The 26,639-nt window shown below is 37.8% G+C and overlaps 1 protein-coding gene across 1 annotated transcript; it reads left to right on the forward strand.

The window, feature by feature from the left end:
• The first annotated feature begins 3,740 nt into the window (after nt 1–3,740).
• On the forward strand, nt 3,741–26,532 carry cmtm4 (CKLF like MARVEL transmembrane domain containing 4). The gene is made up of 4 exons (XM_088938861.1): nt 3,741–4,789; nt 13,712–13,888; nt 19,827–19,925; nt 22,772–26,532. The coding sequence occupies exons 1-4, from the start codon at nt 4,604–4,606 to the stop codon at nt 22,934–22,936; spliced, it is 627 nt and encodes a 208-aa protein (XP_088794987.1). The 5' UTR covers nt 3,741–4,603; the 3' UTR covers nt 22,937–26,532.
• Nucleotides 26,533–26,639: the final 107 nt, after the last annotated feature.

Here is a 26,639-nt window from a genome sequence, read left to right on the forward strand (position 1 = left end):
TGAAAGCTGAAGAACACTTGGATTTCAGCCACAAATGATCTCTAAATTATGAGATCACCTACTTAATCAGAACAAAATAGTTTTTAGAAATGTGACTTAAGGGTAAGAGCTGGCAGAACCAGTAGGTAACGCCTGCTGTAGTGATTGTTTTCTGAGCCACCTTTTCCACGATACATAAGAGCGCAGAGTATACTGAGCATTAAAAAATAACATCACAATGGCAATAAGTTTTGCAGCAGGTGCATTTACTTAACTGAACAGACATGAAACGGGTAAATTCGTTATACTGATTTGTCAAGAGGGGATCAATTGTGAACATCACAGGCTGTAAGTATGTACTGTAGGAAGCACAATTTGTTTATTGCCAGCAGCCATATCACCCTGCAACCCACAGCTGGCAACCCATTGAAGCTAAGCAGGTGTGAGCCTGGTCAGAACCTGGATTGGAAAAACCTGGGAAAAATGAAGGAACGAAGGTTGCAGCTGGAAGAGGTGTTAGTGGGGTCAGTAGGGGGTACTCTCCCTGCAGTCTATGTGGGTCCTTAATGCCCCAGTATAGTGATGGGGACACTACTATAAAAAGGTGCCGTCCTTCGGATGAGACGTTAAACCAAGGTCCTGACTCTCTGTGGTCATTAAAAATTCCACAGCGTTTCTCGAAAAGAGTAGGGGTGTAACCCTGGTGTCCTGGCCAGATTTCCCATTGGCCCTTACCAATCATGTAATAATTCCTCCTAATAATTCCCATCTATAAATTGGCTTCATTACTCTGTTCTCCCCACTGACAGTTGTGACAATATGCTGCACACGTGGGTCGAATGTTAAGCCAGAATCAAATATCACCCCAAGGTTTTTTTAATTTAGACTGAGGCTCAAGTACAGAACCACCTACAGACAGGGCAGGGTTACAGGATTGGCTTTACAAAGTTGATGGGAGGTGTCAATAAGCCTGCCTTCAGTCTTGTCACAGTTAAGATAAAGGAAATTTTAAGTCATCCAAGTTTTTATGTCAGAGATGCAATTGGATGGAATAGAGACAACCACATCAGTGTCAGGTTTGGTATGGATGTATATTGGAGTATCATCAGCATAGAAATGATAGCTGAGGCCATGTGATCTTAAAAGCTGACCAAGTGGAAACATGTAAATGATGAAAAGCAAGGGGCCCAGTATTGAGCCCCGAGGAACACCAGACTTAACAAGACCAATTTCAGACCTATACCCATTAAGAGAGACAAAGTGACAGCGATCAGTGGGGTAAGACTTGAACCATTTGAGAGCAGTTTCAGAAGCTCCAAACACAGTCTCAAGATGAAAAAGTAAGATTTCATGTTCAACAGTGACAAAAGCAGCACTAAGGTCAAGAAGAATGGGTATCAAAAGAGAACCAGAATCAGAAGCTATTAGAAGATCGTTAGTGACTTTGACCAGGGCAGTTTCCGTGCTGTGAAGTTGATGGAAGCCAGATTGGAGGGGTTCGAAAAGGTTGTTTGTCATGAGGTGGTTATGTAACTGAAATGAGACAGGACGTTCTAGAATTTTTGCAAGAAAGGGTAAGTTGGAGATGGGGCGAAAATTGTTTAGATTGTCCAGAGCCATGTTAGGCTTTTTTGGCACGGGGGTAATGGCAGCAGTTTTGAGGACCGTTGGTATGCAGGTGCTCAAGGATTCATTTATAATATTGAGGACAATGGGACAGAGAGAAGAGAAACAGGACTGAAATAAAGTGGTGGGAATGGAATCTAAAATAGATGTGGTGGGTTTCATGCATGTAACTAGCTTATTGAGGGATGCTGAGTCAAGAAGAGAGAAGCTGGAGAGAAGGGAACCAGAAAAGTTGGATAAGGAGGGAGGAGGTAAGGAAATTATATGTGTAGTGGAGAGAATGCGGTGCCGGATGTTGTTGATCTTGGAGCTAAAGAAATCTAAGAATGTGTTGCAAAGTTGCGATGAGGCAGGTAATGTGGTGGGGCAGTTTGGCTTTAGCAAACTGTTATTGGTGGAGAAAAGATGTCTGGGGATGTTATGGTGTTAGAGAAATTATGTGAGAGAAATAGGTGGATCTAGCGGACTCTATTGTAACCTTATATTCAGACAAGTAATCTCTCCAAGCCTGATAATGTACATTTAGGCCACAAAGACGGCACCGATGCTCAAGTTTGCGGGAGACTGCCTTCATAGATTTCAGATGGTCGTTGTACCAGGGGGCAGGGCGAGAGAAGGAGATGGTTTGAGTTTTTAATGGAGAAAAGGTGTCAAGGGTGGATAAAATAGCGCTATTAAGTAACTGTATTTTGTCCTCTAGAGGGTCAGAGGAAGAGAAACAAGATAAGGAGGAAAGGACAGAATTTGCCAACCTTGACTGATAAACTTATCGCCAGTTGCAGAAGTTTACAGAGCGTGAGAGGGAAGTGTTAAAAACAGGTAATTCCAGATTTAAGAGAATAGCTAAGTGGTCAGAGAGGCCTAGTTTAGGGGAAGAACGTTGGGAGACAAAAGCCATTTGCAATGATTAAATCTAGGGTGTGTCCTTTGTTATGTGTAGGGGTACAAACTGAGTAAAATCAAAGCATCCCAGTAGAGAAAGGAAGTCTTTAGCCAGACTGGAAGACCTTTAGTCAATGTGTATATTAAAGTCCCCTAGAGTAAGCATAGCCTAGTAGCGTACATTAATATAAGCAATGCTTTTTTGCAGGGGTTGTTTAATCCTTATTGTTTATGAAAAGTGGGTTCCACACAAGGTCTGCCATGAAGTGAAAAATACTTAATTTTACTGGGTTTAACAGATCCTACGACACTGTGCATCATTTACAGCTCACTGTGTAATACCTTAGAATTCAAGGCACCTCTGCCCTCTCCATTTTTACTTGATTACCACGTACTTATTGTTCTTTGTTTATTGTTCCGTATTACCCGTTGTTAATTGTTGGTGGGCTGGGACTGTCATTACTTGCTGTTTTTTAACGTACTGTGCTCAGTGTGTGTTGTGTTGTCTGTTGTGTCGTGGATTAAAAGACCTAGTGTTCATGTACATATGGCAAATGAACCCAACTCTCTCTAGTTTTACGCAAACGTTTTCCATAGTTCACCTCTGCTAACTGGCCAATAAAACACTCTAAAGGAGCGTCTTATAAACTCTAAGCGTTTTGCCAACTAAATACATATCATGGTACACCTTGTGTGGAACCCACTTTTCATAAATAGTAAGGATTAACCATTATGTTCCGGCGAATGAGTGTCTGAAGTGTCCTGCGGTAAACGATGCCAGCCTGCAGATAGAGGGTGCTCCGAGAACACGGACTCCCTTTGCTAGATAGTCCCCGTTGTTAGACAAAGACCACAGTAAATTCTTAAAAATCCGGCTTGTAAATATGAACACTATTTTAAATAACCATTAATATCTAAGAAAGCGAAGAAACGCACCAGGTGAAAACAAATGTAAAATTCCAATCAAAGTGAATTATTCTTCATGGTGAGTTCATCTGCAATACATGTGGTCACCATAAAGGCATCAAACTTTTAGATTTTGTTTTTTAGTATAGGCTACCGTAAGGACGGAAATCTACATATTTCTACGCTAAACTGAAATGTACCAACGTGAATAGTTAAGAAGTAAGGTAAAGTGATTTTAAAATGTATGCAATTGTCCTACGTGAAAAGGGGTGATTTCCCAATGGGGTGCACATTCAGCTTAAAGGGAGGATACCTGCCTAAGCGTCACTAGTGCACACCTGTGTAGCACGTCACTGAGCCTGTTAACACTGACTGCGCCCGCCGCTGGGCTCAGAGCTAGGCTTGAAAGAAGAAAGGGTTGAGTAGATGGTTATTCTTTCACTATTTAATGACCAACTAGTAAAGAAATATTCCTTTTTAAATCTGAAAACAAAAGGAAAAGTGCAAAGACCGCCTCCCGAATCCCTTTAATTTTCGGGGAAGAGAAAACGAGACTGCAGGCTGGGGACTTTGCTGGAATTTTCGCTGTTTTTTGGAAGCAATTTTTCAGGACTTTGTTTAAATATTCCTTTCACTGGGAAGAAAACGCGTAGTTCGCAGGGCGGAGTGTGGACAGGCTGACATCTGGGTTAACAACATTGCGATTTGCAGTTAAATTTCTAACTGGAGTACAGTCCCCCTTCAAAAAACGAGACATCAGCGAAAACGACGTCTCATCCACATGAAGGAATATAACAAGTAAAAAAACTCGCTTTTCGGCAACTTGCATAAGAATGAATAGGTGAAGCAGCGATCCACTGTATCTGTACTGGAGAACAAGCTTTCTAACTAGCTAAAATACTTCGATTCTACAAGTGTGATTCGTTTAATGGTCAGTTTTAAGTCTTTGTGTTTTTGTTTGACAAAAAAGGCAACTGAAGGACATTTGTGATGGGGATTCTTTAACACTATTCTGGATGTGTTGATGCACAAAATCTGTCTGCCGTGGAGCCTTTGCAAAATACCTATACTTCTTATTTTCGCTCTGTACGGTACTGGAACACTTAGGAATTGTTGAAACGCTGCAGATACTGCATATTCTCCGAAGACTTCCTTTAAAGCGATACCGCACTAACAAACCTGCCATCTCGACCGCAGAAGACTTGAAAACATGCGGATTAGCGAGGAGGCGGATGGGTTTGATGGCGAGGCCTCCAACACATCAATGATTTCGGGGGCTAGTAGCCCATATCAGCCGACCACTGAGCCCGTCCATCCAAGACACGGTCTTGGGGGATTGAGATGTGACATAGACTATCTGAAAACAAATTTTGGCATTTTAAAACTCATAGAAGTGGTAAGTGCCGAACGTGCATACACGGAGACGGAAAGGCTGAGGTGGATTTGCATTGGATTCCTGATCATAATTTAAATTAAATCGTTTTGTGGCAGTCCCAGATGAGCACTGAAATACTTTAAAGCCTGCTGGGTTCTCAGTTGCTTGCTTTAATTATTCAGGCTGTTTAGAATTATGCCCATGGAAGACATCTCTGTGCCTTGATTATGAGCTGTTTTCCTTCCATTCTCGTATGAATCCGGAATTCATAAGCAATCTAGGAGTGTAGTGAAAGCCACTCAAATATGTTTCAGGTAGAAAATGGGTTGTGCAATCTTAAAATATAACGATAGTTCTTGTTTAATGCAGTATAACCTAAGGCAGATGTAAGTGGACACGAGTTCTTTGTCCTAATGTAATATCTTGTCTATTATTCTGTTCCTTCTCAAATTTATCACTTTTCAAATATGTTGTTAAACAGGGTTTATAGTTCACCAAACCGGGGGGGGGGGGGGGAGCAAAGAAAGTAATTTGGATAGCAGATTGCCTAAAATGTTCAATGAGCGTCTAAACTTCTTTCTGCTCATCGTGAATCAAAGCGCTTCTTTGGAGCAACAGGCTTCGAAGAGGAGGATCTAACGTGACAAGTGCACATGACTCATCTATCTTCAGGTTGAACATCAAAACTACTACAAGGATATCGGTATTAATACAGCTGACGCTTCTGTCAATACATATGAAAATAATACAGAATTCTGTACATATTAACATACAGTTCAGAAACCGAGTGCAAGTCGTCTTTGATAAAGGCTGCTGCATTTTCATCTCGTGTAAATCATACACCTGAAGAAGGCTCTGCGGGCGAAGCGTTGATTTTTTTTTACTTTGTGGTGTGTAATTAACCATGTTCCTTTTCAACACACTGACGTAGCTGCCCCTATCAAACCTCATGATAAATTATTATTTAACTCATTTCAGTGGAAAAATAACAGCAAAAATCTCCCCCTTACTGGTCCTTACATTTGGCACTGTTCGAAGCCTTACGTACCAGCAGCAAACAGCTGTATGCTTAATGTTTTTCTGCTAATTTTTTGCCATGAACGTTTTTAAAGCACGGTTGTACTTCTTGATTCTCTTACGTGCTCGTACATTTTTGCTTTACGGTGCCAATGTAAACTGAGGCACTTGTTATCTCTTCTCACAGACTGCATCAACAATGAAATATATTCATAGCTCCTAATTGGGCATTTTAACCCACAAAACTTTAAACATCTGACCCAGGACAACAAAAGTGCCCAAAAGTAGAAGGAATCATGTGTCGGTTTAGAAGGGTTTTGAAAAGCACACTTGGTAATACAACTGTATTCAGCACCATAATACCTGCCTTGAAAATTCCAGGTTGCTGTACGTTGTTTTTGTCTCTTTTCAGCTCACTAGAGCTGCAGAGATGATGTTCGTTTCTGGGAACATTTGTGAAGGAGAGCATTTTCCTCTGCTTAGCAGATATAATCTGAAGTTCGTTTACCATTTCCCATTGGCCACAGCTGGAAGTGCAGTAATCCCAGGAATGCAACAGGCACAGTGAAATAACGGGGTGTGCCTGCTCTGTTTTCCATTTGTATTTTGGCAGAATGGAGTTCAGTGGCTGAAGAGAATGTTTTTTGTTACATCACCAAACCGTTTACAGTTTGCACATTTTAACATGGGTCAGGTGCCTTTCCGATTGGATTTGGGGGTGTTTTGGCCAGTTCTCGTTACTACAGTGTTATCAAGGCCCCGGCACTTATCAGTATCTGGTCCATAGGGTGAGATTATGTGGAGTATAAGTGGTGGACAGATCTGAATGGCTAATGCTTCAGGATGCCATTGGTGGTCAAATAAATGGCATCCAGTGTCTGTCTGGATAAGTAAGTGAAGAGCTCCTTTTGATCTTTTCTCAAATGAGGTTAACAATGCCTAGAGTTTCATGAAAAAAGTAATGCTTTATTTTGCATGAGATAAAATTAATTTGGCGTGCACGCCGACTAGACAGTGGTTACATTGTCATGTGGTCTTATGCTATCATAATTAAGCTGAGCGATGCCTTATTACTTTATCTTTTGCCAAATGACATATTTTACTGGATGACAAATTATATTATTATTAATAACTTAGATTACATTGTTATACTTGAAGGCAGTTTTATACTTGAAACTTTATTGACAGAAATATTTCAGCATCCGTTTCAGGACAGGACTGCGGAGGAGCCAGAGCCAATCCTGGCAGGCAGCTGGCACCAGGCAGGATACACTCTGGATGTGGTGCCAGGCAATCACAGGGCACACACAGACACAAATACGCACTCACACCATGGCCAGTTTTCCCCATTAGCCAGTTAACCTACTAGTTGTTTTTGCACCTTGGGAGGAAGGCGGATACAGCAAGAAATACAAACTCCCTGCAGACAGCAGCTCAGGGAACTGAACTCAGGGCCCCAGCACTGCAGGACAGCAATGCTTACAACTGTGCCACCATCTCATTCTTTATTTCACTCTATAAAAATGAATATATAAAGATAAATTAAGTGCAAGATGGACAGCCATTTCATGTTATTTACATTCCCTTATTGAAAACGTTTTAACTACAGTAAATACTATTCATAGTAATAATGAATATTTTTTTGTGAAATTAGCCAAATTTAAATGTAGGGGGACTTTCATACATGCATGCCTCTCTTTAGGGGCTTAAATGTCTTTGCAAAAAATAGAAGTTTGCAAGAATGCCTCAGTTCAGAAAACATTTGTGTGTTCAAGTGCTTAAATGATAGAAGGCAGGATTTGAATACTATGAAGTATGCTGGCATTAGTAAATAGATGTTTTTTGGCTGAGAAAATAGTTCATTTGATTTTTTCCTGCAAGGTCCTTTATTTTTATCTTTTCAGTTTTGTTAGAGGCATATAAATGTTATTTTGTCATATGAACAAGCCATTTGCTTGTCATTGACGGTTAGAGGGTTTTATTTAAGTACACAAAGCTGTCTTTACTGTGAACCCAAGTGTGTTTTGTGTTCCATGCTTGGTGGTTTTGTATACAAAAAAATCCCAAAGAGATGTTTGGATGTGGGTTTAGGGCGGTACACCTAAAACAGATGTCTAAGAGGATGAAAACAAAGGAAAATACCAGTTTGCACTGAGGCGGCTCTGCCAGGTTTACTCAGAAAGGAAATAGCTTTGACAAAATCTTTGTGTCTCATGAAAGAACTGTCTGAACTCCACACTCTGGCTCACACTCTGTTTTAAACAAGAAGAAACAGTGTGGAGTGGGAAAAGCAAGAAAATAGACTAAGGAAAACTAAGCAAGGGGCTAAATAAAACTAAAATGCTAAAGTGCAAGTAGGTTCCAAAGTAAAATAATTAGTGACTTGGATGTCGGGCTCGGGGATGCACTGTTTAAATGTATCCATGTAGAAAATGAAACAACTTATTGCCTTTAATAGGAATTGACCTTATACAGTTAATTTAATATTAGGGTATTTACAAGATATCTCTCCCTCTTTCACGTATCGCCTGTAAAGCAGTAATATTTTTTTTCCCATTATACAGAAAATAGTGTTGCTTATCTGAGGACAATTGCTGTACAACAAGTGGAAACCTAGCAATCAAGTGTGTAGTCTAATTTCTATGGTTTAACTGTCAGAATGGCATATTCCTTTTGTTTAAATGTATTGTGGCTGCACATGACCAGGACAGCTGCACTACAGGTATGCACCTGTGTACAAAGCAGAAGGTCAAAGATTGTTGTCTGCTACCGAGTCTCTGGATAAGCCAGATTCTTTTTTTAATCAGAAAGCTCGTAAATCTTTGTTTTTATCCAAAGGTTGATATGATGTTGGGCTTCTCGGAGATCGCCACGGACAACAGGCAACCACTGCCTGGAAACCATACACCACGGTTCAGCTGAATTCAGAGAATTCTCCTTGCATGTTTGGGACAGGTTATCGACTAGAGATGTTCATGATTCTAGTGAAGGACCCTGTTGTGACCCCTGATGTAGGGACAGACATGCCAACCACACAGTGGTTACATTGTCATGTGTTCTGATGTCATTGTTAAACACATGGTAAATGGCTGCTTTGTATAACTTGTAATAAACACAAACATGTTTTGAGAAAGGCTTTAATTTAGGCTCCTTTTCATGGTTTTGTAATTCTAATTTTGTTTTTCTGCACTTAAGAATGGCTGTTGCCTCTGATAGAGCAGTTACTCATTAGTAGGATGTTATCTGCAAAAGGAGAAACTAGAAAGGGCTCTGCAGGTTGCCAAATCTTTTAAAAACAATTACAGGGAAGCTAGAAATCTGAAAAATTGTTACAATTTAAGTTTTTTTTTTCAATTACTGATGTGACCAAGAGATTTTGGATGGCGGTGTAGACAGGACTCAACCTTTAATTTAATTGTCCTACAGTGCTTTAAGATTTTGCTCATTTTGACTTCCTTACTCTTTCTCGTTAGGATTCTGTGGCTGTTATTTAGTTAGACTTTGAAAGTAATTTTTTTCAACAAGCCTGAAAGGTCTAAAATGCATGTTAGACATTTGTCCAAAATTTTTCTGATGTTCTTATATGTTAAATAACTGTGTTATCGAAAAGGTTTCTTTCTCTGCAATACAATTAGTAGAATTATTCAAATCAACCAAAAAATTAATATTCTGACATAGTTAATCGATATATTGCATATAAATGTTTGATGTTTGTAACTGATTTTATTTAGATTCACTAGTACTGTGTGGAAAAGGGGGAGTATGAAGCAGAGACACACCATCTTAGATTGCTAACATTTATTTATTTTTCCATTTGAATCTAGGTCATTTAGAGGCAGTGCTTGTTCTCTTTGTCTGATAAAGTAGGGATATTTCAGCCAGTGTTTTGAATTAGTGCTTCCAGTTAATTCTTCTGAGCAGGGAACATCTGAAGAAACAGCATTATACATCAAATTAGGTTTTATTTTATGGTGAAAAGTTGATAGGTCCCTCTTGGTATTAGAATTGGTCTATATTTTGTGTTTAATAAAACATTCCAGAACTCCCCCCATTGAAAAATAAGTTTGGATTTAACTGAATATGTTTCAGCATTAATCTTAATTGGATAATCTCCAAATAAAAAATAGTCTATATATTTGTTTTTGTGAAAAACAAAAGCAGATGCAGAGGAAACACAATACAGAGGTTTTGATAATATTTCTTCTTACTTGCTATCCTCTGAAAGTGATAACTCAGCATTTTCCATGTCTTTTCTGAACTCCCTCCTATTTTAATTCTTAGAGTAGCTCCGTATGTGCTGAGTGGAAATAATTCGTAATTCAGACTGATAAAACAGTTTGTTTGTATCTGTTCTCTGAGGTTTAGAGCAATGGTTTATATGCTTTTTGAGTGTGTGTCCACCTTTTCAGTTTCTAAACATATATTTCCCAGACCACCACATACTGCTAGTTGTTTTTTACACTTTGTTATATGTGGAAAACTAACACCATAACAAAGTATAAAGTATATCGCACTGCACTCCGTTAACATTGTAATGTACACTCCTTACATTCTTGTAACTATTGAAATATATTTGGAAGTGACTTCCCATGTGCAACTACTATAGTTGCAGTACACCAAACCTAATTTAATAAAGCTAAGTGTGTAATAAAGCTTACAGAAAGACAATGTATCTGACTGTTCAATACATTTTAACCCGTCAGATAAATCTGTATTCAGCCGTCCCAATTATTATAATGAAGAGGTTTAAAAGAGGGTGGCACAGTGGAGCACTGGTTAGCATTACTGCCTCACAGCACTGGGGACCTGGGGTGCTATTTGTGTGGAGTTTGAATATTCTTCCTGATTTCATGTGGTTTTCTCCCGGTGCTCTGGTTTCTATCCACAGACCAAAGACATAGTGGTAACTTGATTGGCTTCTTGGAGAACTGGCCCTGGTGCGAGTGTGTGTGTCTGTGTGTGCCCTGCCGTGGGCTGGTGTCCCATCCAGGGTGTATCCCCTAGCTCCCATTAGACCTTGAATGGTATGAAGTGGATAGAAATTGGATGGATGGAGGTTTAAAAGAATACATGTTGCTGGAGCAGGAAATAAAATGCTTTAAGTGCTGCTGACTTCTTAAGTAATATTGCAGATGTTTTTTCTTTAGCGTTTATTACTCTGCAGATTTATGCCAACTGGAAGTTATGAATGGCTTTCTACTCCTTAAATGTAGAAACTGCTTCTCTTTCATTGATCCAGACAAACAGAACACAATTATGCAGTTAAAGTGGTTTATTCTTAGAGAAGTGTGCTCAGTTTTGTCTGCTTATTCCCAATAACCAATAACCAAGTGATTGGTTATTACAGGAATGGAGAAAATCTGAAGGTGCAAACACCTTCTGTATTGGGCATGTTTGAATTAGTCACAAACATTTCAAAAGCCCTATTTTGAAATGCACTGTTGGGGGAAATGGGATATTTAGCATTAATCGTTTAACTGGGGTATGTAGCTTTAATATATTTCCTTGTGTACTACAAGAGAAATAGGAAGGAGTCAAAACTTCATTATCAAATTTCACTTGGAATTCTGTCTTTTACTCTATACAGTATACATACTGTTCGGCCATGGTGTAATATAGGGAATTAGCCTTCAATGTAGATTTGCACAACAGGATCTCCTTTTATTTCTAAAGCCTTTTATTTCTGAACTTGTCTAACTAGTTTATCTACCATGTTACTTCTCAACGTCTCCAAAATCTGTAATTTTACCTCTCACTTCAAGCTCCAAAGACACTTTGCTTTGGTTAGTAAAGCAAAGTGTGATGCACTGGTTACAGTTTCTTTCCCCCTCCTTGTTTTGGAAAGTAACTGTTGTCAATAGATTTATGCTTTGGGACACTATTCAATAGGAGGAAACTTACTGAAAATTAATTTATGCATGCAGGACAGCAATGCATGATATGCAGTCACGTAAGACCTCAATAAGAATCTGGTTTGAAGAAGAATTTGAGTCTTCATGGCCTTTTTTTAAATAAATAGAATTCAAAAGGTACTATTTCATGCTTTGTGGGTTTTTCTAAAAAATAATGTAGAAAATATATAATTGATTATTCATTTAAGATCAAATGAAAAAATGGCCATTACTTTTGCTATCAGGTCAGTCTCTGCTTCTTGTTTGACATTTGTATGTGTATTTAAATGCACATCATTTTTTTAAAATGACATTTTAATCACGTATTGCACAAGAAAGTCATTCAAATCTGAAATTTGGGTTGATCCAGCACAAATTAACGCTGTAAATATACTAATTGTCAGGAGATAGAGAAATAAACGTTCAGCTCTAGTTTTTGGGAGGAAGTCTGGAAAATCTGCTACATTTTTGGTTAACCCTAAAAATCCCAAGATAGGGATCTTCTACACTGTGCAGTAAATGTGTCCTTCGATTCTGTGAGTACCACTTGCAGAAGTTTTATTTTTTAAAGCAATCCTGGAACACTGCTAAAAATTGCTATATATATCTAATAAATTGCAATATAATATATTATTATTGCAGGATTTGCAGTCTTTTGTGATTTTGCTAATTAAGATATGCAAGACTTATAATGTAATAGGTTCTTATATCTTCTCAGAAGAGTAACACGTACATGAAATTAAGCTTTTTTCACTACTAAAGTGCTCTTTGTTCTGTATACTGTAGGTTACATTTCAATGAAAAAATGTACATTTGCTTACTTGGGTAGTGTTACAAAGGGGAATATCCTCATTACAATCTAAGCACCTCATAAGAATTTTTTAAAAGCCTCTTTGTTATAATACAATAACTCCAATTTGCATTGCTAAACACTGTAGTAGAACAAAGTGGTCTAACCGGTCTGTAGTTTCAGTTCAAAGCAGTAAAGTCTTGTGACTCTTTTGCACATGAAAGCACATTTTCGCTCTATGTAATTAGTTTTGTAAGTTCATAATTGCTTATGTAAATAATAGTAGTGAGCCACTATCAATCAGTAGTGTACTAGGCAGCTTATATAGGACATGAATCTATTAAAAAAGCATGTCAGTGTGCAGTTGAAACAGTTGTCTGGCAGTGTCACCTTTGAGTGGGCGGTCTCCTGACTGTTAAGAAGTCAGTTGACCTTGTGCTCATGTCAGAGCTGTGAACAGGAGCATCTGGTATAGATATCTATCAAGCAAAAAAAGCAAATTAAACATGTTGTGGAGAAATAGGAAGGAGAATTCAGTGTGTCTTGCGGCTCCTTGCCAGTGTTGGTGACAAGTCCTGCCAATTCATTTGCTCTCCCCCGGTCTTCCTCAGCCAACGTGGCATTCAGACAGTCGTGTTTGTGTTAGGATGGTTTACATTTGCACAGAACAGAAATGCTAAAGCTGTCAGCAAAACCCATTAGCAAAAAAGCTTTACAAGATTTTAATATGAGCCATTAATTCAGTGATTACATTAGTAGTTCTGCTCATAACTAAATTCATTTTTTTGTTTTAATGTTAGTGAACATTAACATTGCCTTGCCGAGATGTCTTGGAATCTTGCAATTCTTAAGAGGCACGGATCATGCATGGAAACCTTCAATCTTATCAATGGCCATGGCAAGAGAGATTTGGTGCCAGAGTGTTATTTACGTAGTATCCCCAATTATCCTACTGCAGAATTATACATTTCAAAAAGTAAATTTTCCAGCTTCTATTAAGATGATTATTTTATTGATATGACCTTTTTGGAACCCATGTGTATGCAGGAAGGACTGGTCAGTGCAGGTTTTGAACACTGTGAATGGAGTTTACAGAAGATGAAATCAAGTCTCTGAAGTAATTTCATTGTATACAGTGTGCTTTCTTAAGCAGTTGATCATACCAGCACTGTTCTATGAGTTAAAGTGTGAAGAAAGTTTAACAATAGTTATATTTTTAACTCTTCCTCTTTCTTCTTCCTCTAGATTTTGGCACTGATTGGATTTATCTGCATAGAAACCATCATGATGTGCTTGCCATGTGGTGGGGTGTACTTCTTTGAGTTTGTCAGCTGTAGTGCCTTTGTGGTCACGGGAGTCCTGCTCCTGATCTTCAGCCTCAACCTCCACACTAAAGTACCCCACATCAACTGGAACCTCACAGTAAGACATTCTTTCATATCTGTGGTTTGATAAAGAAGTAAAACTTGTATATGAGAGGTGCTGAGCTGTGATTAACATTGTTTTTAAGTCAGGCATGGCGAAAGAGTTAAATATTTTACTATGCATTTCCTGAAATTTATATTTTATAATTTATATTGGTAAATATCTTCATAAAAAGAAACAATCATGTAATATCAATTTTAATAACAGAGAACAACAGAAGACCAATGATAGTATGCCTTGGTTTGGATACCAAACCAGTTTTAATTAGTAATGCAATTTCAAATCAACTGTGAGTCTCATGAATTTTCTAGTTTTTCTACAGAACATGGCAATTCCAATTTACTAGATGTATGTGGAAATATCTTATTTTAAATATAAAAATAATGTATTGTTAATTATTATTTATTAATATATATTTAATATTATGTCTGTGTAACTTGAACAAAGAACTTTTTTGCAACTTGCTGTTAATCTAAGAAAAGCCTTACAATGCTAAGTCCAGCGAAAGTTTTTTCTTTGTGGTCTGAACGTTTTTTTCACTAACCCATTTTATTTTTATCCTGAAGATCTGCGCTGTGAAGGCTCCCAAGTAAACGTTCTCATTAATATCCTGTATATTTTTTTTGCTTTGTAGGGAAAATTGAAAATATTGCTGCCACGGTTCGTTACAGAAGTTAAAAGTTATAGCCTGTGGTTGGGCTGAAGTTTAGATAAATAATGGCTTTTAAGCTTTTTAACAAATAGATACTGCTGCTGCTTGGCAAAGTTCTGTTCCAGGGCCAGAGAATGCTAAGTATAACTTTTCATTTGTTCTGGAAAGGAACTCTCTTTTTTCTGTCTGGATAACTCATTTGAAGACTTTCTGATTGTGTTTATGTCTTTAGGCTTTAAACTTGCTGGGTTGAGCACAGAAGCCTGTCTCTGCATTATTTATACAGAATTTATACATGACGCTGCACTTTCAGTGAAAACCAAGAGGGGCTCTTCATTTCAAGTTGTCTTGAAGTACTTTTCTGGTGCGGTAATTGCAAGTTGGTGAAGTGTTTTGTAATTCCAGTAACTCCTCTAGTGGGGTTGTAGTAGGGATGCTTGTCAAGGGGTCCCCGAGTGCCTGAACCAATTGAGGCACTTGCCCTACTGCAGTTGAGTTTTGGCAATCCGATGTTGTGCGTTTGAGCCCAGATAATGTCATCAGAATTCCCCAAGTGGTGGCACACATTTGGCCAAGTGCCCTTAAGGATGGGGTGGGATTAGTCAGCCAGGGTTCTCTTGGCTCACACGAAGCACAATATAGGGACCCCTGTTGCTTCCTGAGCTTTGAAGGTCCTGTAATTGAGGCACATTACTCTTCTCCATTTGGCACTGAGTCTCCTTCGCAGTAGTGTGCTGTATTAAGATGAGCGGCTTGAAGGCAGCAGTTCAGGGAGTCTCCCTGCCCCTCCTCATTCCCCCCGTGTGCGCTTGCAGCTTTTATAGTCGAAGTGTTGTGATCCAGTGCGTCAACATCACACAGCTGGCATTTCTAGATCAGCTAGGGCTTTAACAAAAAAAAAAACAGCCATTCTAAATTAAAAAAAAAGCAAAAGCGTATGTCATATCGTATCATGTGAATGAGTATTTCTATTATTTTTGGCAGAAAAAATAAATTCCCTTCTTCAGCATGAAAAGTTTTTATTTTGGTTTGATTAGAAAGAAACATTTATACGTGTTACATGGATTTAATTAAGAATAAAAATTGGGCTAGAAGACATTTCATCCTTCTAAAGGTTTTTGAATAACATCATATTTTAATGGCATTACTTATTTTATTTCTGTCTGTGCAAATGGAGTTGTTGCTAAAAGTACCCTCTTTAGCACATTCAGAGGTAGTTAATTGTCCTACATCAGGGTACCCCAGTCCTCGTCCTTCTAGAGGACCCTGTGTATCTGCAGATTTTCCAGATCTGCTTTTAGCACCAGTATCTGAAGAGCTGTGAGAAGCTATTAAACTGGACCTACTAAGCCAATAATGAGCTGGTCCAGGTTATTAAGAGCTCATCTGGAGTGAAAATCTGTAGACACTCCAGCCTTGTCCCAAAGATCCCTGTCTTGCAGGATCATGGTGCTCAGATGCTATAGTAAGTAGCAGTTAACATTTCTGCATGTCTTTGTCCACACAAATGAATGGTCCTGTTTTTATTTCAGTGGTAAGTGATCTTGAAGAAGTCAGTGTCTACTGCATGAACATCAAAGGTTAGCACCTAATAACTATTATGGAGGATATTGTTTGTATGGAGCCTTGCACATAATAATATTTTGCACAAAATAATTGGGTGTCTTTTGTGTCCTTATTAGATGTTGATTTTTATGTCTTCTCAAGTACGTGTGGTAGATATGGAAATAATGTACCAAGACTATAATGAAAGAAAACATGAAAGATTCCCAAGAGTTCCAGTTCTAACTTACTCAGTCATGTGATGAGATGTGTTTCAACCCACATGCTCCAGTTACTGGACAAGATGTTTATCTTGTCAAGCACGCTCGCTAACAGCACTGATGGGTTCTAGTGACATGCAAGCTTCTCTGATTGATCAAAAAATATAGAATGAAGTCTAACATTTTAAAGGGCATGGAGCAGTTTTTGGAGGTGCGTTTATAAAATGTTCCGTGTTAAAGGTTGACAAGGATTTTCTAGTTCTCAGAATTTCTAGATCTGGAGACTAGCTTGCATGCCAAGTGTGTCCTAATGGCTGTAACAGATGTGGAGTTTAGCAAAACACACTGGACCAGCTTGCTTTTGCGGCATCGCATAAGCTATGGTGTTTTTGCCATGTGCTTGGGGTTCCTTGTAATTCATCATAAACCCCTGCAGATTTGTGTTGTTGAGTAAATCCCTCTTCCTATTGCTTATTATATCCTCAAGGGGAAATTAGAGTTAGTCATTGTAATTAAATGGTAGGGAGCACTAGCATTAAATGATCTTCCATCCAATAAACTACATCAGACGAAATCAAGGCACAGTGTTAAGCTTTCATTTACACGTGCTTCAACACAGAATTAGGAAAGTATCAAATATTCATGTTCCAGTGTTTTTTCTTCAGATAAATTCCATGGAGATGAGAATTAATAGCAGTGTGGTTGTGTAAATATTTTGACCTTCCCACGAAGTTCTCCATTGCCATTTAAAGTTTTTTTGCAGAAGCTGGGGGTTTCCTGTTCCCAGTCGTCTTGTGAAACAAAATATGTAGATAAAAAAAAAATGACGGTGAAACATTTCAGTGATCCCTTAAAAAGGCATTTTCAAAGGGTTCTGCAAGTTTGCTCTTGGATGTTTATATTTACATTTTCTGGTTGTGACTGACTCGTTGCATTACTCAAATTAAATTTTGCGTTTTACCATCCTTCTTTTTGATTTTTTTGGGAGAAGCCAAAGAATTCTGTAATACCCAACAAGCCAACCACAGGGCCTGCAGGTTCTATTCCAGACTGCAGCTGAACCGTTTCATTCATAGTGCAGGGACGTTGAAGTGATTCCGTTACTTTATGGCAAGGTAGTTAGGATCTCCAGCATGCACAAATGGCTAATCTTAAGACACGCACTATAAGAGTGGCATTTTGATACATATTTGTTATATACATATATCTTAATTTATTACATATTTATGACTATACAGTACAGTCAAAAGCTAGCATAAGTAAGATGTGGAATACAAGATAAAAACTGACATATATGCAGTATTGTTTCTACTTCATAGACGTAGTGGAAAATCTGAGGCATCCTTAAAAAGACCTGTAATAATACCATTTTATTACTTTTTATTATTCTCTTTAAACAGTTACATACCCTGTATGCACTTGGGTTGCATTGATGATTGAATGGCTTTTCAGAATATTGAGCTGCATACCGAGTGTATAGTACAGATGTGTTGCAGGAATACCTAGTTTTGGAAGGAGAGCTCCCTGGAGCTTTTACACCAGCAGGTAATTTCATAAATCAGATGTTCATCTTCCTTCTGTTAGGGGTAACCAAAACAAAAGTGAATATTAATGACGAACAATACTGTAAATCCTGTGAGAGCTGTATTGACTTTTTAATTGGCATATATGGCCTTTTCATTTCCGACTGGCATACTTCTCTAAATGAATTAAAGCCTGAATAAACAACAGATATCTTGGGGAGCATTGTGCATTTGAGGTTTTACTGGTTTTGCATGATGGATGTGCAGTTTTTTTCCTTTGCTTTGTAAAATCACACACACACACAAAGGAATGTTCAAATACCTGAGAGTTACGAGCTACGCTATTGTAGGTCTCCCTTGGATGTCTTTTCAACAATTCTGTATAGCTTTTCTGCAGCCACGGCATAAGGTAACTGATCTGAAAAGCCCTGTGTTGGGGGGAATATTAGCAAAGTGGGGTGGGGTGTCATGTGAGACAGTATAAGCAATGACTTGCATTATGGCTCCAATCACATGATGATTACCCAAGTCATGCATTAATCCTTATTGCCTAGTTAGTTTTGTATTTAATCAGAAGGTTTCTTCAATGCTTAGTCCCAAAGGTCTTTAAAGGTCTTTTTGTAACATATTGTTTATAATTGCAGTGAATGTCATGATTTCATTTTCTTGTAAAAACTGTAGAATTAAGGGGTTTTTAAATACAAGTGTTAAGCAGGGTTGGGTTATGTTGCTTTATGGCTTCTTTTATTTTTTTTCCCTCCCCCTCAGATGAAAGTCCAGACATAATTAAATTAAAAGGCGCTTAGTAAAGGGAGAGAAAGAAGGCACTGCCATTGCAGAGATTATGGCAGCAGAACTGTAAATAACCTGTTGGGAAATGCGCTGTTGTAGCCAAGATTGCCCGTGTGTTAACAAGACAGTCTCACCTGCTGCTTATTTGCTTTACACAGGCTTAGCTGAGCACGCTTGGCATTGGTGTCGTTTTTCTTCTTGGACAGAGGATTGACTTTTTTTTTTTTTGCTGGTACAGTATTTGCTGAAGCAGAACTTTACTCTAAGCTCTTCCCTCGCACTAGGTGGAGACTACAGCTCAATGCAGTGCCACGCCTGCCCCCTGTCCTTACACCACATTCACCAGTCCCTCTTATGAGAGAAGGAAAAGATGTCAAATGCAAAGCTAACATGGTTGTCAGCTGGACTTTTTTAGTCTTATGGAATAAAAAGTATCCTCCTGTAGGAGTGAACGTGTAAGGGCCTTGAAAAGGTCACTTATCTGCAGTCATATGAATTGAGCAGTGAATCAATTAATATTTTTCCTGAAATGCTGATACCATATTAAGGTACTGATAAAGATTGAATGATATCTACTTTAAAAGAAAATTTGTTACTGGACAAAAACAAGAACAAATAGGTGATTTGGAGAATACTGGCGATACCAATTTTTAAAAATGTTTGTAGAATGGACAAGCTATTTCTGAATAGCCAGTCATTTTTTTATTATATCCTACTCCTAGCTGTCAATCAGTGGGCATTTACCAATATACAGTAACCCTCATATGATGATGGGAAGGACGAGGGCTTTGTATGCATTCCTCCAAACCAGTCACTGTGAGAGCCATCTGATATTTTTCAAACAGACCTCATCATCTGGAAGAGAGGTTGACCTCTTATTTACAACACTGCAGGCTAGTAGGCAGACCGCAGGTCACAGCAGGGCACGGTTACTGACTTTGGTCACCCAGCCCTGGTTGGGCTTGAAGCATTGTGCACCTCTGCTTTAGAAATCCGAGAGATAGTTGGGTCATGGCGTTATCTGCAGTATAGAGCACAACCTTCACTCCAAACAAGAGCCTTTCAAATCATGAGCCACCTGATGTGTTTAGATAATGCTAAAAAAAAGTAAGTAGGTATTTTTTAGGAAAGAATAAAGAAACTTTATTACCCTTGTGTATAATGTAGGATGATCAGCAAATGTTAACTTATGTGTTTCTTTGCAGGACCTGGTGAACACTGGAGCCAGTACATTTTTCTTCTTCCTGGCATCAATAGTCCTTGCGGCATTGAATCACAAGACCGGTGCCGAGATCGCAGCAGTGGTAAGAAGGAATTCATTCTTTTATCTTCCTGTAAAGACCCTGTCGCCAGAACAACAAGGTCCTGGAATTCTGAACTTGCTGACCTTTTAGAACAATCAAGTATTAACCTATGCAGTAGCTTTGGAGTTAAACAGCTGTCTGTTAAAAGCTCTGTTACTAATTCACAGGAATTAGTCCACCGGTACACAGGAATAAAGAAAACCTCTTGCTGGTGTTTCATATAGCAGTTTGCAGTCAAAGGGTATCTCTTCTCAAAAGGAAGTATGTTGTATCTCCTAAAGGCGGAACAAAACTCTATGCACATTTACAAAATATATCATAGGTACCATGGCAGATTTTTTTCTTTTTTGCAGGTTTTGAATAGATTTGTCATAAGAAAAAGCAAGTGCTGAGGTAAAGGTTTATTTCCAATAATTACTTTAAAACTCCTTCATACTAATAAGGTACCCTTTATTAGCATTAAATAGAAACATAATGAAAAATAACTAAGAATCAAATCAAACAGCAACATTCGTGGAACTAAACTCTTCATAAATCTTAGTAACTCCTAAAACTGAAATGCAGAACATAGTAGTGTAATACAAAATCATGTTCAAGTGTAAATACTGCCCTCTTGTGTGTAAGAAGCTGTATTACTAACAGCTGTACAGTATGTGATTGGAATAAAACGTCAGTTGAGCTCCTTCCAAATTTTTTTAGTGTTGAAATATGCCTAAATTAAGCATTCATGAAAACAAAGTATTTTAAAGACACTAGGAACTGATGACTACTGAAGTTGCCCGTGTAGAATAAAATCTGTAAACAAATACAGATCTGTATAATCTGCTGATGTAATTTTTTATCAAGCTATAAATTATCCAATTACTTTATTGCTGCTGTTGTTATTTTTTTCTTTTTCTCAGAGTTAGCAGAAGCTTTATTTGTTTGATACTGGGTGTTCTTTAGTTTTGCCAGAATTTGTGCTGAGTTGTTTATTATACAGATGTTCTCAGCAGGACACTGAAGTGTAACAGACTGGAATTTTTGTGCTTGAAAGCTCCCATTAACTTGGAGAACTTTAAAGCATTCCTCCTGCTGTGTCTAGTTCTAATGCAGTTTTTATCAGATATGCAGGTTTTGGTAGGGGAATGGAACTACAAGGTTTATTTCTTTTTTAAGTAATATTTTCCATTCAGATCTGCCGCAAGGAATCAACACACATCATTTAGTTAGGAGTAACAAAATTAGTGGACTCTGTATTAGAAAATGATTTTTTCTAAACACAAGTTTTCTAATTGATCACTGTGCTTACAAATATTCCATTTTAGTTACAATTTTAAGTAACCTGCAAGTAACCTATATTATACACTTCTAGGGAAGTGCATTGCTGCTATCAAGAAAAAATGTGTTTCATGTGCTATCTCATAATTATGAGAAATTGTTATTAAGAGATATTACATTCTCAAATACTTTATGTGATAATCGCACCATAGCAGAATCATCACAATAATTTTGTGGAATTATCATTAGATGGCGTTCAAATTAAAGCAGTGGAATCGATTCCATTGTTAATCGGGTTGACACCCATTATGTTTGAGAATAAGTGCAACTGTCCTCATGGTTATGATTGTGTTCACATTGGGTACAAACTGCAACATTTCATTATGCCTGAGCCCTAGTGGAAAGTCTGTCTGTGTACATTCTGCAGCACTGGACACAGTCACAAAAACTAAACCCTCAGTTCCAGCCAAGCTATCATTGCTGTCATTGCACAATGTAATATAGGTTGTCCATGCACTCAAATAATCATTGCTATCTCGTAACTACGAGATCATTTTCTCATAACCAGATAGTGCATGAAATATGTTTTTCCTTGATGGCAGCAAATCTCTTCCATACATATTGTAAAGCCCACATTTGATATGTGTAAAACCTGCAAGTGAAACTGTAGAAGCTTTAAAAAAACACGCTTTAATGTGTCTGTTGGTTATACATTTAAAATTATCCTTTAATGAGAAAATAATAAAACAGACTATAAGCACACCTTTCATGTGAATTTCTCTTGTAAAAAATCCTGTCATAGCATGAATTTGTCTTTGTAAGGATGTCTTTGATCATCTGTGTTTTCTTAACTTCAGTCCTTTCAAGATGTATGCACTCAGATGCAGTGCTTGGATTACTAAGTAGTCTGGACATCCAGCCAACAGCAATATCACCCTGCAGCTCACAACTGGCAATTCACTGAAGCTCAGCGGGTGTGAGCCTGGCCAGTACCTGGATGGGAAAGTTGAGGATGCTGCTGGAAGAGGCGTTAGTGGGACCAGTTGGGTGTGCTCACCCTGCGGTCTATGTGGGTCCTAATGCCCCAGTACAGTGACCACTGTACTGTAAAAAAAAGTGCTGTCCTTCAGATGAGACATTAAACCGAGGTGCTCTGTGGTCTTTAAAAATCCTAGGGCTTTTCACGAAAAGTGTTACCTGGCCAAGTTTCTTCCTGGTCTTTACCAATCATGGCCTCCTAATATTTTCCATTCTATGAATTGGCTTCATTACTCTGTTCTCCTCCCCACTGATAGCTGGTGTGCGGTGAGTGTACTGGCGCAATTTGTTTGCTGTCGCATCATCCAGGTGGGGGCTACACACTGGTGGTGGAAGGGAGTCCCCATTACCTGTAAAGTGCTTTGAGTGGAGTGTCCTACAAAGCACTATTTAAATGTAAGGATTTACTATTATGAGAGCTTACTTGCCAGTGGAATATCGTCCTTGTCTTTTACCTCCGTGGCTCCTATTTATCATTCCTGGCAAAATCTAAAGAATAAAACTGCAGAGATGAAACAATTCTGTAATTACTGTGCTGCTTTCCCTAGATATTTGGGTTCCTTGCAACAGCTGTCTACGCCTACAACACCTTCCTTGCTGTAATGCGATGGCGCCTCAGGGATGTTCGGGCCGGCGCCGTGCAGACCAGTGAGTACACACGTGCTCGGACAGCGTCCCGCGGGGAGATGGAGACCCAGCCTGAGATCCAGTAATGTGACTTCCGAACCCGAGGTGGGCCCGGGGGAGTGAACAGAGAGAGTCTAGCTTTGCCATCACTCCGCGGGCCTCTCTCTGTCTGGAAAGGAGACCTGTCTGAGATCATCAATGTGTTTGAAAGAAAAGAAGAAAAAAAATCTCTTGAGGAACTATATTGTTTTGCCGTTTTGGTAAAAAAAAAACATCTTTATGAAGGAAATCTTGGGAATGCATCAGTTTAATTATACATATTTGGATGTTGCTGTTTTTTCAGTGCCACTTTAATGTATCTTGCTTCGTTTCTGTTCGAAGGCATTGCTGCCTGGGCCAGATTCTTTTTATACATTATTCTCCTTCACATGTTTGAAGAAGAGCACGTACACACATGTACAGTGTGCTGTAATGAATATGTATTTTATAGCTGAACTGAATCTCCCTGTCCAATTTTTAAAATGGATCTACACAAGTTTCTTTTTATAAATATGCTTTTATTGCAGTTGATTTGACAGTTTAAAAATTATGCCTTAAGATACTTTTAGTAACAACAGCAGAATGTTTCTCTTGAATAGATATTCTCAAAATGTGGTCTTAATCAGTTTCCCAAGAGAAGAAGACTTATCGCGTAGAAAAAGAACTGTGATGTTAAAGAAATTTGATTGAGTCTCTCAGTACCTTATTGTGATGCAAGAGCAAAATGGTACTATGAAAATGTATGCCATACATACCAGTCTTTAAAAACATGGCACTGATCCAGTGTCTCAGGATGCTCCAGCAGGAGCTTGTAAACTATTTTCTGCTTGGTGAAAAAGAATTTAAGGAGAAAGGTATGACAGATGCCTTATATTAGATGAAACTGCAAGACCATGCCATTAATTATACGATGTCCATTGGTCCAATCAGGTGCCTTTTCCAAACAAGACAAAATGTCTACTTCACAGCACAAACATTCCCCATTCAGTTCTTATAATTATAATTTTCGCTCTAAAAATACACTCACAGTGACCTATAACATGTATTTTATAGTAGACCATTACACATTGTAGTTGTGATTGAATGGGGAACTACTGCTATTCTTAGATGTGGTTCCCAGCCCTGGTCCTGGTTGAACACTAGCTCTGCTTGTACTCATTCCAGTTGAGCTCTAAATCTCCTTTGCTAATTTGTTTCTTGTTTTCTTTGGTCAGTCCTGATTGTGACAGATACCCTACTTCAAGGGTGTTGTTTCCAGCAACTTCAGCAAACAGTACTTGACACAGTCTGTCCTCAATTTGCCTGCTATTATTTCTGCTCATATTGTTTTTTACTAGATGATCAATTATTGATTCACAGACTCAGGTGAGAATGACACTGTTAAGCTACAATAAACGTTGTTTCTAAATGCAGAGCTACACATTGGTTACACGTCCGGCAGCACACCTAAATGAGGGTAGTTCTGAAACTTAGAAATTGGTACAGGCTTGTAGCTGTAGGCACTTTCACAAATATTCCCCAAATAGAAATTAATTAGTTTATAATTAAGAACTTGACTAGTACAAAAGGCAGAAAAGAAAGTGTTCCTCTAGGATGAGATTTGGAAACCATTGTTAGGTGGTGGCTATTAATGAATCAATCCCAGATAGCTTTTTAGAATATTGTGGAATATGGATGTTTTGGGGGTTTATTAAAGAACAATACTTATTTTCTACTTGGTGATTGGGTATTTTGTATTTGGGTGTTCAAAGCAAATTATTGATGTAAAATTTACATCCAAAGTCTTTCATATATCCAAGCACAATTTAAAATGTAAAATTGTATTAATAGTTTAGTAGGTGATTTGACAGTGCATTCATTAAAATAATTAAATGGAATTTTATGTAGTACACACATCATATTCCTTCTTTGATTTGTACTAAGCCAGTATGCATTAGGATTGAGCTGGAATCTACAATTCCAAAGCCTTGTCCCTAGAAAATGATGCTGTTAGCTCCAAATTTGATGGTAAAGAATAAATTTGTGTTCTTTTAGTACCATTGTTATAAGCATTCACTCAAATGAAATGTCAATACTCAATTCCTTTTCTTGACAAATTTAGGAAACACTTGTAATAATAAGTTGTGCGCTCTTGTTTGTACTGATATTTTTTTTAAATTGTATTGATTTTTTTTTCTTTTCAATATCCAGTGATACCAGCTTTATGGTAAGATTTTTGGTAAGTTTTTTTTTATTATTTTGATTATTTGTATATCTGGAATGTAATAAGGGAGAAGAGTCCCCAATTAGCTCTAGCTGATGTGTATTTATTGCTCTCTGTATAACACAAATATGAAGTCTTTTTATCATACTTTTTTATGGAAGGATTCCAGAGACGTCTCTTGCTTCACCTTAGGTGCCTTAAAAACTACAGGCTATAGCACTAGGGGAGTTGGTACCAAATTGAACTGACAACTAAAAATACAGCATGTTATTAACACTATTTAAATTCAGTATCTTGTTATAAAAATGTATTTATTTTATTAAATTATATTGCTTTAGGAATACAGCAGACCAAATCTGAAGTTCTATTACCTCTGAAGGCAGTAAATTGTCTACTATGGTTCTAAGCAGCACAGGGTTCTCTATATTTAAATCAAAACTAAATTTCTCTTCTGTTATAATGTTTCATGTTCAGTACAAAATGCTGTCTAATAGAACAAATGGCACTGTAAATTAGCATACATTCTTGGAATGGTTACAGTGTTAACTTTGTACGAAACAATAGTGAAGTGAGCCTTGCTTAGTTAAACTCCACATTCTCATACATGTCATACAGAAAATCATGTGGAAGGACTCTTTGCTGAAAACAGGAAGAGAAATTCTGAAGCCAGCTAATAAACTGCATGGCTGTTGAAGTCAATTTAGGATCAGTTTTGAAGGAGACATTTCATGAGCAGTGTTTTAACAGACAGATGAGGTACTTCATGTTTGTATATAAATACTATTAATCAATGAAGGATTTGTTTGCTGCATACAACTGTATCAATTATTTTACATATGTTTTAAATCTGCTTTAAGGCTTAACATTAATTATCCTGAAATACATCAGGATATGATTTTTCATAACTAAGGGCAGCCTTGCATCTATTCATTTATTGTTTTACAGTAATTGCAGTGCTTTCTAAGACGATGCCAAGATTTGAGGCAAAACAATTCCGATTGCTTTTGAAGGTTCAGATAACTTAAAAATGCATGTATTACTTTCACATACAGGATTTGATTTCTGCCTCCTAATTAAGGAACCTCTTTACCAGCATTTATTGCAGAAAAACTAATTGGTGCTTTAGGATTCATGCTGAAATGTCTGTAGTAGAATCAGTTAAAATATAAACCATGAAGAAAATGTATAGATACAATTTTTATTTAAATATTTGGGTTTAGGATTTTAGATTACATCTTGCACATCATACATAATCTTCCCTCAATTTAACATGGGATGTAATTTTTTATGTTAAGCATTAAACTGGTACTGATTTCTTTTTCTCTGTCTGACAAATCTGTATTTTTGTATTTATAGAATCGTGTACTTCTATTGACATTAATCACTGGTTATTAAATTGTGATAAAACATTCTCTTTCAATAAACTGATCTGCCATTGTATTTTCTTTTTGCACTGCTTATTTAATGCTTAATTTCTGTGTACTTTACAAGAGCTCACTTTTCTCACATACAGATCAGCTGTGGTATTGATGCATAATTCAAAATTA

This window comes from Atractosteus spatula, chromosome 21, assembly GCF_055471065.1.
Source record: "Atractosteus spatula isolate fAtrSpa1 chromosome 21, fAtrSpa1.hap1, whole genome shotgun sequence".
Taxonomy (NCBI): Eukaryota; Metazoa; Chordata; class Actinopteri; order Semionotiformes; family Lepisosteidae; genus Atractosteus; species Atractosteus spatula.

Coding starts and splice junctions, on each gene's coding strand:
- cmtm4 (XM_088938861.1), top strand. CDS start 4,604: ATGCGGATTAGCGAGGAGGCGGATGGGTTTGATGGCGAGGCCTCCAAC. Junction 4,790..13,711: donor TTTTAAAACTCATAGAAGTG/GTAAGTGCCGAA, acceptor TTCTTCCTCTAG/ATTTTGGCACTGATTGGATT. Junction 19,926..22,771: donor GTGCCGAGATCGCAGCAGTG/GTAAGAAGGAAT, acceptor TGCTTTCCCTAG/ATATTTGGGTTCCTTGCAAC.